This window comes from Aethalodelphis obliquidens, unplaced genomic scaffold (genome assembly GCF_003676395.1).
Source record: "Aethalodelphis obliquidens isolate GAN/ISIS:26980383/991018 unplaced genomic scaffold, ASM367639v1 scaffold18, whole genome shotgun sequence".
Lineage (NCBI taxonomy): Eukaryota > Metazoa > Chordata > Mammalia > Artiodactyla > Delphinidae > Aethalodelphis > Aethalodelphis obliquidens.
The window spans coordinates 13,334,937-13,348,728 of NW_020837962.1; the positions used below are offsets into that span (position 1 = coordinate 13,334,937).

The 13,792-nt window shown below is 49.1% G+C and overlaps 1 protein-coding gene across 8 annotated transcripts in view; it reads left to right on the top strand.

Annotated features, from left to right (window-relative positions):
* The window catches only part of AXIN1 (axin 1), a 53,335-nt gene continuing 39,543 nt past the window's right edge, over positions 1 to 13,792 (top strand). For 3 of the 8 annotated variants that reach the window (XM_027118032.1, XM_027118034.1, XM_027118037.1), the window contains exons 1-2: positions 1 to 112; positions 3,947 to 4,907. In XM_027118032.1, the coding sequence (XP_026973833.1) occupies positions 4,030 to 4,907 (878 nt within the window). In that variant the 5' untranslated portion in view covers positions 1 to 112; positions 3,947 to 4,029. Of the gene's footprint in view, positions 113 to 209; positions 2,557 to 2,615; positions 2,899 to 3,946; positions 4,908 to 13,792 lie in introns of those variants that run through there. The other 5 variants (XM_027118030.1, XM_027118035.1, XM_027118033.1 and 2 more) reach the window with 5 other exon arrangements.

The window sequence follows — 13,792 nt, forward strand, 5'->3', positions numbered from 1 at the left end:
GCCCCCGCCCGGTCCCGCCCGCCGCGTCGCCGCTGAGCGCATGGGCCGCGCCGCGCCGCGCCGCTCTGGGAGCCGGTCCCGGGGCCCCGCCGCCGCCGCCGCCGCCGCTCGGGTGAGTATTGCGGCCGGGCGCGCATTCCTGAGGGGCGCGGGCCTGTGCGGCGCCCATTGTAGGCCGCGTAGGCCGGGCCAGGCGCGGGACCCGGAAGAGGGGCTTGGAGGGTGTGCGGGCTCCGAGGCTGTGCGGGCTTGGAGCGTGTGAGGAAGGTGTGTGGGTCCACTCTTGGGAGGTCGGGTGTGTCTAGGAAGGGATGCTAGCAGGTGATGCAGAAGGCAAGGTCTGTTGACTCGAGCCTGTGGATGGGGAAGAGTGGGATTTGGTTCAGAAGGGGCAGCCACTTGCTGTAGGTGAGCTGAAGGGGGTGAGGAATACTCAGGATTGTGAGAAGGAATGGGGGGTCCTCCTGGAAGAGACCAGGGTCTGCAGCTGATGTGTTTGATTGGATGGTGCCGGTTGCAGTGCTGTGGTCTGTGGGCCTGGGGCATGTTCGGCCAGAGTGGGTGGGGTGCAGAGAGATCCTGGAGATAAGCAGGACAGTGGAGTGTCCCTTCCCCTCCCCCAGCAAAAAGTAGAAATGAGTGAGTGTGAAACCCAAGGAGGGCACTCTCTGAGGCAGAGGTGCCTGAATCTGGGTCTCTGCTGTGGTTTGGCTTGCTTGAGGGGCTTTACTCTTTCAGGTTGATGCCTCGCCCCCAAAACTCTCTCTTGGGTGTGTATCTTAGAATCTACCTCTGCCCTACATTTTGGAATTCAGTCGCTCATGAAACCAGAGCTGTATAGTCAGGACAGTGAAACTTACAGCTCAGCCTCGAGGACAGAAGAGAAAAATACATTAGTCCTTTGGGGATTTTTCTCAGCCCATCTCTAAGATAATTAATAAAGAGTTATTGTGCATCTCAGCCCCTCCTTCTTGCTTGTACTTAACGTTCTCTGCTGCTTCAGGAAGAATCTCAGATGTACTTGGACCAGGCCCTGTTTTGGAGAACTTACACAGTCTAAACCTGACCTCCCAAGATAGCAGTATCTGGGTTTCAGTTTTAGGAACTTCTATTCAGGGACAAGGATGGGAAAGCATGCAAAATACAATGTTTCTGTTTGATTTTTCAGCAGGTATTGATGTTTCTTGGATTTCTAGTTTCAGAAAAGCTAAGTGGATTTTTTGGGTTACATTAGTCATTGAGGATTTAGGTGGTGGGAGAACAGATTACATGTAAAACAGTAGTCCCAACCCTTCAAGACTTTAATTAATGGACAGTTGGGAATATGTCAGAATCATGCTCTATTATTTCCACACTCCACATAAATCAAAAATTTTAAAGTTCTATCTGAGTAAAATAAATAAATATACACACACGTATAGCATTGAGCTGGCTGCCATGGTACCCAGAGGGTGCACCTAGGCAGTGACTGAAGGTGATTTTAAATGAGTTATCAGAGTTGTGGATTCCTTTTATGGAATCCCTTTACTGATGGTGGTTACAGGCTGTTGGCCAGATTCCGTGTTTGTGGGCGTTTGACTCTAACCTGAATTAATGTAACTGCTTTATCTGTGGTATGTATGTGTGTGCACACTGAATGCTTGCTGTACTTCTCCGTGGGAACCCAGATATTTTGGTAATTGGAGCATGTTTCAATAACAGCAGTAATTTGGAGAGATGTTCGTGTGCTTCCAGGGACACCAAAGGTCTTCTGTCATTTGACAGCCAAAAATATATGTGAAGTTTAAGAAATGTTTCTTCTGGGCTATGAAAAAATAATTTAAATGATTAGGGGGACGTGTTCACACAAATCAAAAGTTAGGCTACCAAGACAGCACATTTTTATAATAAAGGGCTAGATCTTGAATTTGCTGCTATTTCGGCACCTGTGAAGAGCTGACATTTGGCGTCTATGACAAGTGTTGTTTTCCTTAATGTTAATGAATTAGGTATTTATTGGTGCCCATTAGTTGCAAGACGTTGTGTTAGATGCTGTGGGCCCTGCAGAAAATGTTTAAATCAGGCTGCTACAAATCATTTACATGGAAGACATAAGCACTTTAAGAGATAAGTGACAGTGACTTGTCATTAGCCTCCTATTAGAACGCAGTGACTTGGTTTTTTCTCAAGGCTAGTGAACTAGAGTATCTCCATCTGTAAGGCTCAGAGCACCAGGTGCGGGTCCTCTTTCCTGAGATGGTGTCCCCGACAGGAGGACACTAGACATCCATGAACTGGTGTGGAGACATCAAAGGTGCTCATTCCGTGTTGATGGGACTCAAAAAAAGGACTTTGCAGTTGAAGTGGTCCAAGAGCAGCAGAGTGTCACAGCCCGTGGGCCTTGACGAAGGAGCAGGCTGTTCCTGCCGAGGCTGAGATTGCAGCCTACACTGTAGTTTTCATACAAAGTCATTAGCTGCAGAACAATAATTGTGACCCATCCTCCATCTCTAGATGCTTCTAGCTGTTGGCAGCTGCTGGCAGGTGAACTGAAGTGTGTGCAGTGTGAGAATGCAGGTACCGGGGCAGATTACATGCAGGCCAGGACCCAGAGTGTGGAGAGGTGGCTGGGGAGATCCACGCCTTGTGTTTGTACCAGGTTTTAGGATTTCACTCTGCTCCCTCTGGCTTGTTCAGTGCTTTAGGCATTTGGACCTGTCATGCTTCTCTCCAGTCTCCTTCTAGGCAGACCACTTACATCCAGCAGGCCAGGTGGGGAGGTGTAGCCTGAGCTTGTGGGCTCAGTGACAGGGAGGACCAAAGACCATGGCAGAGTCCCGGTCCAGGACAGTCCTCCCTCATACAAGACAGGCATCTGACAGCAGAAACAAAACCCATAGTCACCTGACCTCTAAGAGGGTGGGTAATTTGTTTTTCATTTTATGGAGTTGAATCATGTGAGCTGTATGCTTCCTTGGCTAATTGTGTTTGGATTTCGTTTGTTCTATACCTTCTCTGCTCCTCAGAGTACTCAATTGTCATTTGCTATCAGAAGGACACTTTCCTTTTAAGCAAGGTTTTAAAGTCGAGAGCAGCTTTCTGATGAAGCGTTTTTAAGACTGTCCACGGGAATTCCCTGACGGTCCAGTGGTTAGGACTCCGTGCTTTCACTGCTGAGGGCCTAGGTTCAATCCCTGGTCAGGAAACTAAGATCCCGCAAAAAAAAAAAAGACTGTCCACATCATTGGCAGCGTGAGAAGGCCCCTGTGCCTGTGCATGTGAGTGATGTCCTTTGGTCACTCACTTGAAGATGCTGAAAACGACCCACGGTTAACTGCTCTTTTGGGCGTGTTGAGACTTAGAGGAACAAGTTGCTGTGTGTTCGCATATGTTGTGAGGCACAGTAAGTGTGAAGTAATGGGGCAGCAGGAAGCACAGTGGCTGTGGGCCTGGAGAGTGTGGAGTGGAGAGCAGACCGCCTGCCTTCTGGTGAGTGATGTGCCATATCTGAGTATCACAGCGACCCTGTTCTACTCAGATACACATCCTCGTCTTTCATGTGAGGTTTATACAGCTGGGAGGACCAGAAGCACCTCTCTTTCCTCCAGTCCTTCTGCCTTCCTGGAGCCTGAGGAGAGGGACTGGCCATGCAGCTCTGTAGCTGGGATGGGCTGCTAGTCTCTCTTTGTTCTCACAGAATGACACTTGAGGGTAGTGGCGCTCTCTGTGTTCTGGACATTCATTTCTTAGTGCCAGAGGCATTCCTGTAGTTGGAAAAGTTTCCAGAAATTGTTCTAATATAGTACAAACCTTTTTTGTGACAAAAGATTGAAAATTTAAACTGAATTTCTGGCTTTGAGTTCGAGCGGGAGGGCATCATTGCGAGTCTTGTCTTGAGAAAACCTCTGTGGTCATGTTTCCATGGACCCACCTTTCCTAATCCTTGTCCTCTTAATGGTTTCAACAGGACAGATTGATTCACTTTGGAGCTGTAAGTACTGATGTATTAGGGTGCAGCGCTCATTGTTCATTGACGCACAGAGTCCCAAAATGAATATCCAAGAGCAGGGTTTCCCCTTGGACCTCGGAGCAAGTTTCACTGAAGATGCCCCCCGACCCCCAGTGCCTGGTGAGGAGGGTGAACTGGTGTCCACGGACCCCAGGCCCATCAGCCACAGCTTCTGCTCTGGGAAAGGTGCCGGGATTAAAGGTGAGACTTCAACAGCCACTCCGAGGCGCTCAGATCTGGACCTGGGGTACGAGCCTGAGGGCAGCGCTTCGCCCACCCCTCCGTACTTGAAGTGGGCCGAGTCGCTGCACTCCCTACTGGATGATCAAGACGGGATAAACCTGTTTAGAACTTTTCTGAAGCAGGAGGACTGTGCTGATCTCCTGGACTTCTGGTTTGCCTGCAGCGGCTTTAGGAAACTGGAGCCCTGTGACTCGAATGAGGAGAAGAGGCTGAAGCTGGCCAGAGCTATCTACCGCAAGTACATCCTCGATAACAATGGCATTGTGTCCAGGCAGACCAAGCCAGCCACCAAGAGCTTCATAAAGGACTGCATCATGAAGCAGCAGATTGATCCTGCCATGTTCGACCAGGCCCAGACGGAAATCCAGTCTACCATGGAGGAGAACACCTACCCCTCGTTCCTCAAGTCCGATATTTATTTGGAGTACACGAGGACAGGCTCGGAGAGCCCAAAGCTCTGCAGTGACCAGAGCTCCGGGTCGGGGACAGGGAAGGGAGTACCTGGATACCTACCCACTTTGAACGAAGATGAGGAATGGAAATGTGACCAAGACGTAGACGAAGACGATGGCAGAGACCCTGCTCCCCCCGGCAGGCTCACGCAGAAGCTGCTCCTGGAAACCGCCGCCCCGAGGGCCTCCTCAAGTAGACGGTACAGCGAAGGCAGAGAGTTCAGGTGAGTCCGACCCGAGGCCTCCGTTTCTGTGCTCACCTCCAAGACCTGGAGAACTAGCAGGGAAAGGTCTTGTCCTTCAGCCCCAAAGTGGGTGGACTCCTGGAGCTGGGGCAGATTGTGGTTTTACTCTTTACTCATGATGCCTTCACGTTTGTCATTAGATGTTTTTAATGTTTGTATTTTGAGGGCACTTTTATCAAGAACAGCCTAAAATATATGGCTTTGTAAGTCATTAGGAACATTGGAATTCTTAGAAGTGATATGACATTTAAACCTTACCCTTTATTTTTATTTTTTTATTTTTCAATAAATTTACTTATTTATTTATTTATTTATGGCTGCGTTGGGTCTTCGTTGCTGCGCGCGGGCTTTCTCTAGTTGCGGCAAGCGGGGGGGCTACTCTTTGTTGCAGTACACTGGCTTCTCATTGCAGTGGGTTCTCTTGTTGCAGAGTACGGGCTCTAGGTGCGTGGGCTTCAGTAGTTGTGGCTCGCTGGCTCAGTAGTTGTGGCACACGGGCTTAGTTGCTCCGCAGCATGTGGGATCTTCCCGGACCAGGGATCGAACCTGTGTCCCCTCCATTGGCAGGCATACGCTCAACCACTGTGCCACCAGGGGAGTCCCTAAACCTTACCCTTTAGCAGTAAAATTTGTGTCCTCTTGCACAGAAGGTGGTTTACCTGGCAGACATAATCCTTTTGGCTGAATAAAGAGAAGAGTGGACATTTCAGTGCATCAGTACGCAGAGAATTCTGGATCATTGCATTTTGTAACTGTCTTATAAGGTTCTTCCTAGAGGTCGGGGGGTGGGGTGGTGGTGAGGAGGCTGATGTGCTTCAAGTTGTCCGAGCACTTTGGGAACTTCCAAAGTGGTTGTGGCTCCAGGATTGGACCTTTCTCCCGCCAAGAAAATGAGTTGTGCTGTTGTGTATTCAGTTCCCAGCATTCTGAAGTTGTGATCACAGTCTTTGCACGTGGGCACATATGCGGCTTTGGAGGCGTGGAGTGGTGCTATCGGGAAGTTGTTAACACTTTGGAAACCTGTTTCTTCGTTCTCTTTTCTGTGGTTGCTGGAAGTTTATTTGGTCTCAAGTTGGAGCCTGTTGCCGATTTTAGTGGGCACTTCGGTTCTCACTCATTTCCCTGTAGCTGGTTCTGGATACTCCTGCCTGTGAAACTTTGAAAGCCTGGAATTCCTGTGGCCCTGCTGATTTAATCAAGAGTCTGCAAGCACATCCCCAAGTGCTGGGCCTCTCCCGTGGAGTTAGTAAAAGCGCAGATCACTTCTTCAGGCTTACTGTGGCAGAGAAATTGGTCACTTGCTGATAAAACACAGGATTAAACATTTTTAAGGTTTAAATGTCCTTTAAGTGATGTGATTGAAGATACACTGCTTAGGTAATTTTTGTGGGCCTTTTGCTCACACTGTCTTTAAACCTTATTGATTTAGCAATCTTTTTAGGGCAGAATATACTATAAAATTATCCTGATAGGTAAGGCTAGTAACTGACACAGCTTTTCAGACCTAACCTTTAAGTTGTCATATTTGATTAGAACAGTTTAAAAATGGGATTAAATTTGAGGCCTGGGCTGCAGGGAAAAACAAATTGAGCTCAATTCTGATTTCTAATTTTAGAAATTCCTGCGTGCCACCCCTCCCCCAACCAGCCAGTCTGCACACTTTTTCAGTTCTCAGTCGGGGGTCGGTCATAGCAGCAACTTTGCTTTTTTTTCTCTTTGGTTTGCTCTATTTGTAATAAATAACCTTTACTATCAAATTAATAGAATATGTTGCTGTAAGGACTCGTACATGTTCGTTTTTAACTTGCCTCTCGTGGAGCTGCTGGTGGCCGTGGGAGTCTGGCGCTCACGAGTCCTGCCTGTGCTCAGACCCCGTCCTTCTGGGGGCTGCCTTTGCGGTTGTGCGGGTGGACAGTCCCCTGTGTCAGGGTCATTGTTCATCAGCACTAGCAGGATATGGAGTCCAGCACATTCTACTTGCTCTGCAAGGGTGTGCAGTTAGGATGCATTAGTGTGAAAGTCACAGAAAAGCCAGCCCACCCCGGCTTAAACACTGAAGGGGATTGGTTGGCTCAGGTAAGTGAAAAGTCCAGAGGCAGGCCCAGCTTCAGATGTGGTTTGATTCGGACTCCAGCCATTTTTCTTTCAAAGACTTATTTCTTTTTTCGGAGAAGTTTTAGGTTACCAGCAAAATTAAGAGGAAGGTACAGAGGTTTCTCATATACCCCTCCCCCCACACATGCACAGCCTCCCCCACTATCACCATCCCCCACCAGGGTGGTCATTTGTTACAGCTGATGAGCCTACACTAATCACCTACAGTCCATAGCTTACATTAGGGTTCCCTCTCGGTGACTTGTATCTATCACTCTAAACAGGGTAGTTTCCTTTGTGCTCGGCGTGTTTAACCTCTCCAGCCCCCAACCCCTGGCAACCACCGATCTTTTTACTGTCTCCACAGTTTTGCCTTTTCCAGAATACCATGTAGCTGGAAGTATACAGTATGTAGCCTATTCATATTGGCTTCTTTCACTTAGTAATATGCTTTTAAGGTTTTTCAGTGTCTTTTCGTGGCTTGATAGCTCATTTCTTTTTAACACTGAATAATATTGCATTGTCTGGATAGACCACAGTTTACTTATCCATTCACCTGCTGAAGGACATCCTGATGGTTCCAGTTTTTGGCAGTTATGACTAAAGCTGCGGTAAACACCTGTGTGCAGGTTTTTGTGTGGACGTGAGTTTTCATTTCCTTTGGGTAAAATATCAAGGAGCACAATTGCTGGATTATATGCTGAGATTACGTTCGTTTTTGTAAGAAACTGTCCCGTTTCTGAATGCTTCTTTGCCTCTGCCTTCCTGCGGCCAGCTTCGCTCTCAGGTTGGCTCCCTTGTTTTGTAAACAGATGCTTCCCACTGAAGGAACGTTCTGCAGTTTGCCCTGAGTGGCTGGGGGTGCTGTGTGCCAGTGTGTCCTGCCCACTCCAGCATAATCACTGTGCAAGGGCTGAGGCTCTGCTCTTGGGCTTACACCAAATAGGGCCACCCCAGAAGAAAAGTGGGGTGCCCCATTCAGACAGCATCACCACTCTCCAGCAGGGGGAGTGGTCCTTCAGGGGAAGATTGGGGTCGGGGAAGGGAGGAGGAGAGTGGGTAGTGAAGAGGCAGCTAGTGAATGCCCGCTGCCAGGAGGAGGAGCCGGGTGGGAACCTCAGCTCAGGGGATGTGTTTCCTGCAGCAGCAGGTGCTTCTCTCAGCATTGATTCTGCGTGGAGGAGTGTGTCAGCCAGGAGGCTGCTCCCACTGTGCTCACTGGTGTCGTCCAGGCTCCCTGTTCCCTGGCGGGAGGCCTGAGCAACAGTCCTCATTTGCTTCACATGTGTGCACACGGCTGTTTTTCAGATCTTTTCAGATCGCTGACTTGAGAGATGGTAAATGAGCCTTTTATGTGGGTCTTTGTCAAAACTGAGAAAACAGGGATGCCCCTGGCTTTTTTCTGCATTTATCCTAGTCACCTGCGGTGACTAGGATAAAGAGCCCAGGGCTGAGGGGTCACAGAATAACTTGCTGCTCTTCTATTCTTTGTGTGGAAGACTTTCACAGTCTTTATTGCCCTTTTTCAGTGGAACTTTGAACATAACTTTGGTTGGTTCATACGCACCATTTAAATTTGGTGTGAATTGGCAGAGGGTCCTCTGAAGGTGTTTTGGCTGTTTATATACTTAATGCTTTGGCCTGGGGGACCAGGGTCTGTAAGACATTAGCAGGCTCAGAAGCTTGGCCTGGCCTGGCCTCCAGGGGCTGTGCTGGGCCTGGTTGGTCAGGCCTGAGTCAAGCCATCTTCAGCCCTTCAACCACCTGTGCTTAGCGATTGCTGCTGGTTTTCTTTTGTCTCTCTCTCTCTTTTTTTTTAAAAAAAAATTATTTCTTTCTTTTTGGCTGCATCAGGTCTTAGTTGCAGCACGCGGGAGTTTCGTTGCGGCTCGCGGGCTCTTTGTTGCGTCGCACGGGCTTCTCTCTAGTTGTGGCATGCAGGCTTAGTTGCCCCGCATAGCATGCAGGATCTTAGTTCCCCGACCAGGAATCGAACCCACGTCCCCTGCATTGGAAGGCGGATTCTTAACCACTGGACCACCAGGGAAACCCCTCTCTTTCTTTTTTTAATTGAAGTACAGTTGGCTTACAATGTTGTCTTAATTTCTGCTGTACAGCAAAGTGACTCAGTTATACATATATATGCATTCTTTTTTTAAATAAATAAATTTATTTATTTATTTATGGCTGCGTTGGGTCTTCGTTGCTGTGCACAGGCTTTCTCTAGTTGCAGCGAGCGAGGGCTACTCTTTGTTGCGGTGCGTGGGCTTCTCATTGCTGTGGCTTGTCTTTGTTGCGGAGCACGGGCTCTAGGCGCATGGGTTCAGTAGTTGTGGCTCGCGGGCTCTACAGCACAGGCTCACTAGTTGTGGCACACGTGCTTAGTTGCTCCATGGCACGTGGGATCTTCCTGGACCAGGGCTCGAATCTGTGTCCCCTGCCTTGGCAGGCGGATTCTTAACTACTGTGCCACCAGGGGAGTCCCAAAATATGCATTCTTTTTTATATTCTTTTCTATTATGTTTTTTTAAAGGCAACCCAATTTTTATTTTTATTTTTTAAAAATATATTTATTTATTTATTTTTGGCTGCATTGGGTCTTCATTGCTGCGCACAGGCTTTCTCTAGTTGTGATGAGTGGGGGCTACTCTTTGTTGTGGTATGTGGGCTTCTCCTTGAGGTGGCTTCTCTTGTTGCGAACACAGGCTCTAGGAGCACGGGCTTAAATAGTTGTGGCTTGTGGGCTCCAGAGTGCAGGCTCAGTAGTTGTGGTGCACGGACTTAGTTGCTCTGTGGCATGTGGGATCTTCCCAGACCAGGGCTCGAACCCGTGTCCCCTGCGTTGGCAGGTGGATTCTTAACCACTGTGCCACCAGGGGATTCCTATTTTTTATCATTTAAAATATTTATTTGTTTATTTATTTGGCTGCACTGGGTCTTAGTTGCAGAATGTGGGCTCTTGGTTGTGGCATGTTTAGTTGCAGCATGCAGGCTCTTAGTTGTGGCATGCATGTGGGATCTAGTTCCCTACCAGGGATAGAACCTGGGCCCCCTGTATTGGGTGCGTGGCATCTTACCAACTGGACCACCAGGGAAGCCTCTCCATTATGGTTTATCTCAGGATATTGAATACAATTCCCTATGCTCTTCAGTAGGACCTTGTCTATATCGCTGCTGTTTTTTTTTAAAAAATATTTATTTATTTAATTTATTTTTGGCTGCATCGGGTCTTAGTTGAGGCATGCAGGATCTTTTGTTGTGGTGTGTGGGCTATCATTGTGGGTCGTGGGCCTTCTCTCTAGTTGTGGCGTGTGGATTTTCTCTTCTCTAGCTGTGGCGCGCAGACTCCAGGGCGCATGAGCTCTGTAGTTTGCGGCACACGGTCTCTCTCGTAGAGGAGCATGAGCTCAGTAGTTGTAGCGCGTGGGCTTAGTTGCCCCGTGGTGTGTGGGATCTTAGCTCCCTGACCAGGGATCAAACCCACGTCCCCTGCATTAGAAGGCAATTCTTTTTTTAAAAAAGATTTATTTATTCATTTTATATATATATTTTTTATTGCTGTATTGGGTCTTTGTTGCTGCACACGGGCTTTCTTTAGTTGCAGCGAGCGGGGGCTACTCTTCGTTGCAGTGTGTGGGCTTCACATCGCGGTGGCTTCTCGTTGCAGAGCATGGGCTCTAGGCGCACGGGCTTCAGTAGTTGTGGCTCGCGGGCTCTAGAGCGCAGGCTCAGTAGTTGTGGCGCACGGGCTTAGTTGCTCCGCGACATGTGGGATCTTCCTGGAGCAGGTCTCGGACCCATGTCCCCTGCATTGGCAGGCGGATTCTTAACCACTGTGCCACCAGGGAAGTCCTAGAAGACAATTCTTTACCACTGGACCACCAGGGAAGTCCCTCACTGCTGGTTTTAATGTCTAACAGCAGCAGATGCTTTCCATTTCTCTTCACTACCTCCCTCACTGAGAAGTTCCCTGAGGACAGGGTCCAGCTGATATTTCCTTATGGCTTCCTGGTGGGCCAGCCAGTGAGGCACTCTTGGTCAGGGCTGGTCATCGCGGCCGTGGCCGGAGAGTGGAGCACAGATGGTGTTTGTAGCAGGAATAACTCAGCGACTTGTGGGTCCTTTGAAGGGTGGGTGACTAACCCTTCCTCTCCAGACTGAGGAACTACCTGACTTGTTTGTTGCCTTATCAACTGTATTTCTGGTAAATGGCTTAAAGGAAATGTAAAAAGAGGAAGCACCCAAATGTGTATAGTTTCATGTGGAAGGTGGAAAAGTGAGATTGATCTGGGGTTTCTGGTTGGCATTCCAGTGCAGCGGGTGGGGTTGGGGCGGTGACTCTGGCACTTGGCTGCCAAGGGGCTCCAGTCCAAAGGGTGGCGGTGGCCCTGGTGGTGGGGGTCTCAGGACACTGGTCCCGTTAATAGTGAGCCTGTTTGATTTGACCTTCAGCAAATACTCTTCACTGTTGAATTTTTAGGTCATTTGTGATGGAAGGTGACTCATTTGTAAAGTGTGGCTCTCCCTGTGGCCTTCCCCCTCTTTCTTCCTACTGCTGTGCTTTTAGTCACTCTTAAATGTGGGGCACAAAGCTAGGGAAGAGAGCATGGCCCTGCTGCCAGTCCCTTGTCACCTTCCAGGTATGTAACTTGTCCAACTGGATGAATTCCTTTAACTGAACAGATGATCCCAAGGTTGTTCACTGGAGATGTTTTCAGACAGGCCCTAGTGTGCAGCTGTGGGGCTCTCAAGACAGTTGACAGGGAATTCCCTGGCGGTCCAATGGTTAGGACTCCACGCTCTCACTTCCTAGGGCCTGGATTCAATCCCTGGTCAGGGAACTAATATCCCACAAGCCATGTGGCGCAACTGAAAAAACAAAAAGACAGGAGTTTACAGATCTTCCCATTCCCCTTGCTGGCTGAATGGGAGAACATTAATCTCAGTGGTTTCACTTAAGGACCCCTCACTTGGTGACTTTTCCACAGGCTGTGTCTTCTGGGTCAGCCTTCTCCTGGTTGTGTGATGGTGGGGAAGTTGCTTCACCTCTCTGAGCTTTTCTGTAAAAATGGGGACAATGAAGTAAGGGCCTGCCCAATGAGGTTGTCAGGGAGGTTCTGTGAGCTGACCCCTAGGGGTGCCCGCACACAGCAGGCTCAGTGCACACAGCAGGTGCTCAGGGAGTTTCACATCCTTGTGTGGTTCTTCATCATCATCTGAACTTAGTGGTCTGCTAGATGTTGGTGAAATTTGTATCTGGGTTACAAATGATTTCAAAGTAGCGAATGACACATTCCGATTTTAATAATCATATTTCCTGAGAGTGAGGCATGTTAATTCCCCACCCCAAACCTGCTCCTCTCGTGGCCATCCTTACCTCCAGAAGTGGCACCACCATCTACCAGGTCAACGTGGTCCACCTGATTCCCCATCCGAATGTATGCTGAACCCTCTGCCTCTTGCTGTCTGCACTCCGGCCCCCCCACCCTCCTCCTGGACCCGCAGAGCCTTCTGGGTGAGCCTCTGCCTCAGTCTTTTCTCCCCACAGTGCCCAAACGGACCTTTCTAGATGCAGGTCTGACTACGCTCTTCCTTCTTCCACGACGCGGGGACTTCCCACTGCCCCTGGACTGCACCCCAGGCTCCTGTGACACAGCGTGTCCACGGGAGACCCTGTTGTGGTACCAGCACACTGTGAGCATTTTACATTCCTATCAGTGGGGGGGGGAGGCTGGCTAATAAAAGTTTTTAAACTAGTTACAGGAGAGTCAAAAAATATTTTTTCTCTGTTTTAGTCATATAAAACTCTGTAGCCTTTTTCTTTTTTTTCCTTATTTATTTATTTATTTATTTATTTGGCTGTGTAGGGTCTTCATTTCTGTGCGAGGGCTTTCTCTAGTTGTGGCAAGCGGGGGCCACTCTTCATCGTGGTGCACGGGCCTCTCACTATCGCAGCCTCTCGTTGTGGAGCACAGGCTCCAGACGCGCAGGCTCAGTAGTTGTGGCTCACGGGCTTAGTTGCTCCACGGCATGTGGGATCTTCCCAGACCAGGGCTCGAACCTGTGTCCCCTGCATTAGCAGGCAGATTCTCAACCACTGCGCCACTAGGGAAGCCCAGCCTTTTTCTTTTAATATTTGTTTGTTTATTTATTCATTTATTTATTTATTTTTGGCTGCGTCAGGTCTTAGTTGCGGCACGTGGGATCTTTCGTTGCAGCGCAGGGGGCGCGCGGGCCTCTCTCTAGTTCTGGCACATGGGCTCATTAGTTGCAGCACATGGGCTTAGTTGCCCCACGGTATGTGGGATCTTAGTTCCCCGACCAGGGATTGAACCCACGTCCCCTGTATTTGAAGGCAGATTCTTAACCACTGGACAACCAGGGAAGCCCCAAAACTCTGTAGTCTTTGATGACATGTTTCGACAAAGTCCGGGAAGTGCAGTTAGCTGTCAGCCTGAAGAATTTTGGAATAGAGAGGCCCCTTTGTCTGGGGCTCCACGTTGGTGGGTTTATGAAAGGGAAGTGCCTACAGAGACAGCGGTCTGCGAGGCCCACGCCGCCCGTGGTTCTGCCGCCTGGCCGCTGGGTTGGGGAGGCTGGGCTGGCGGCTGGTCACGTGTGTCTTCTGTGCATCAGCTGCTGGGGGATCAGCCAGTTCGCAGGTTTGTGCATCAGTTAGCGTCACAGAGGCTGGAATTTGATTCATACTCACTGGCTCTGTTATTCTCTTCTAGAATCCTGACTTCATTTACACCAGTTTACCCAGCAGT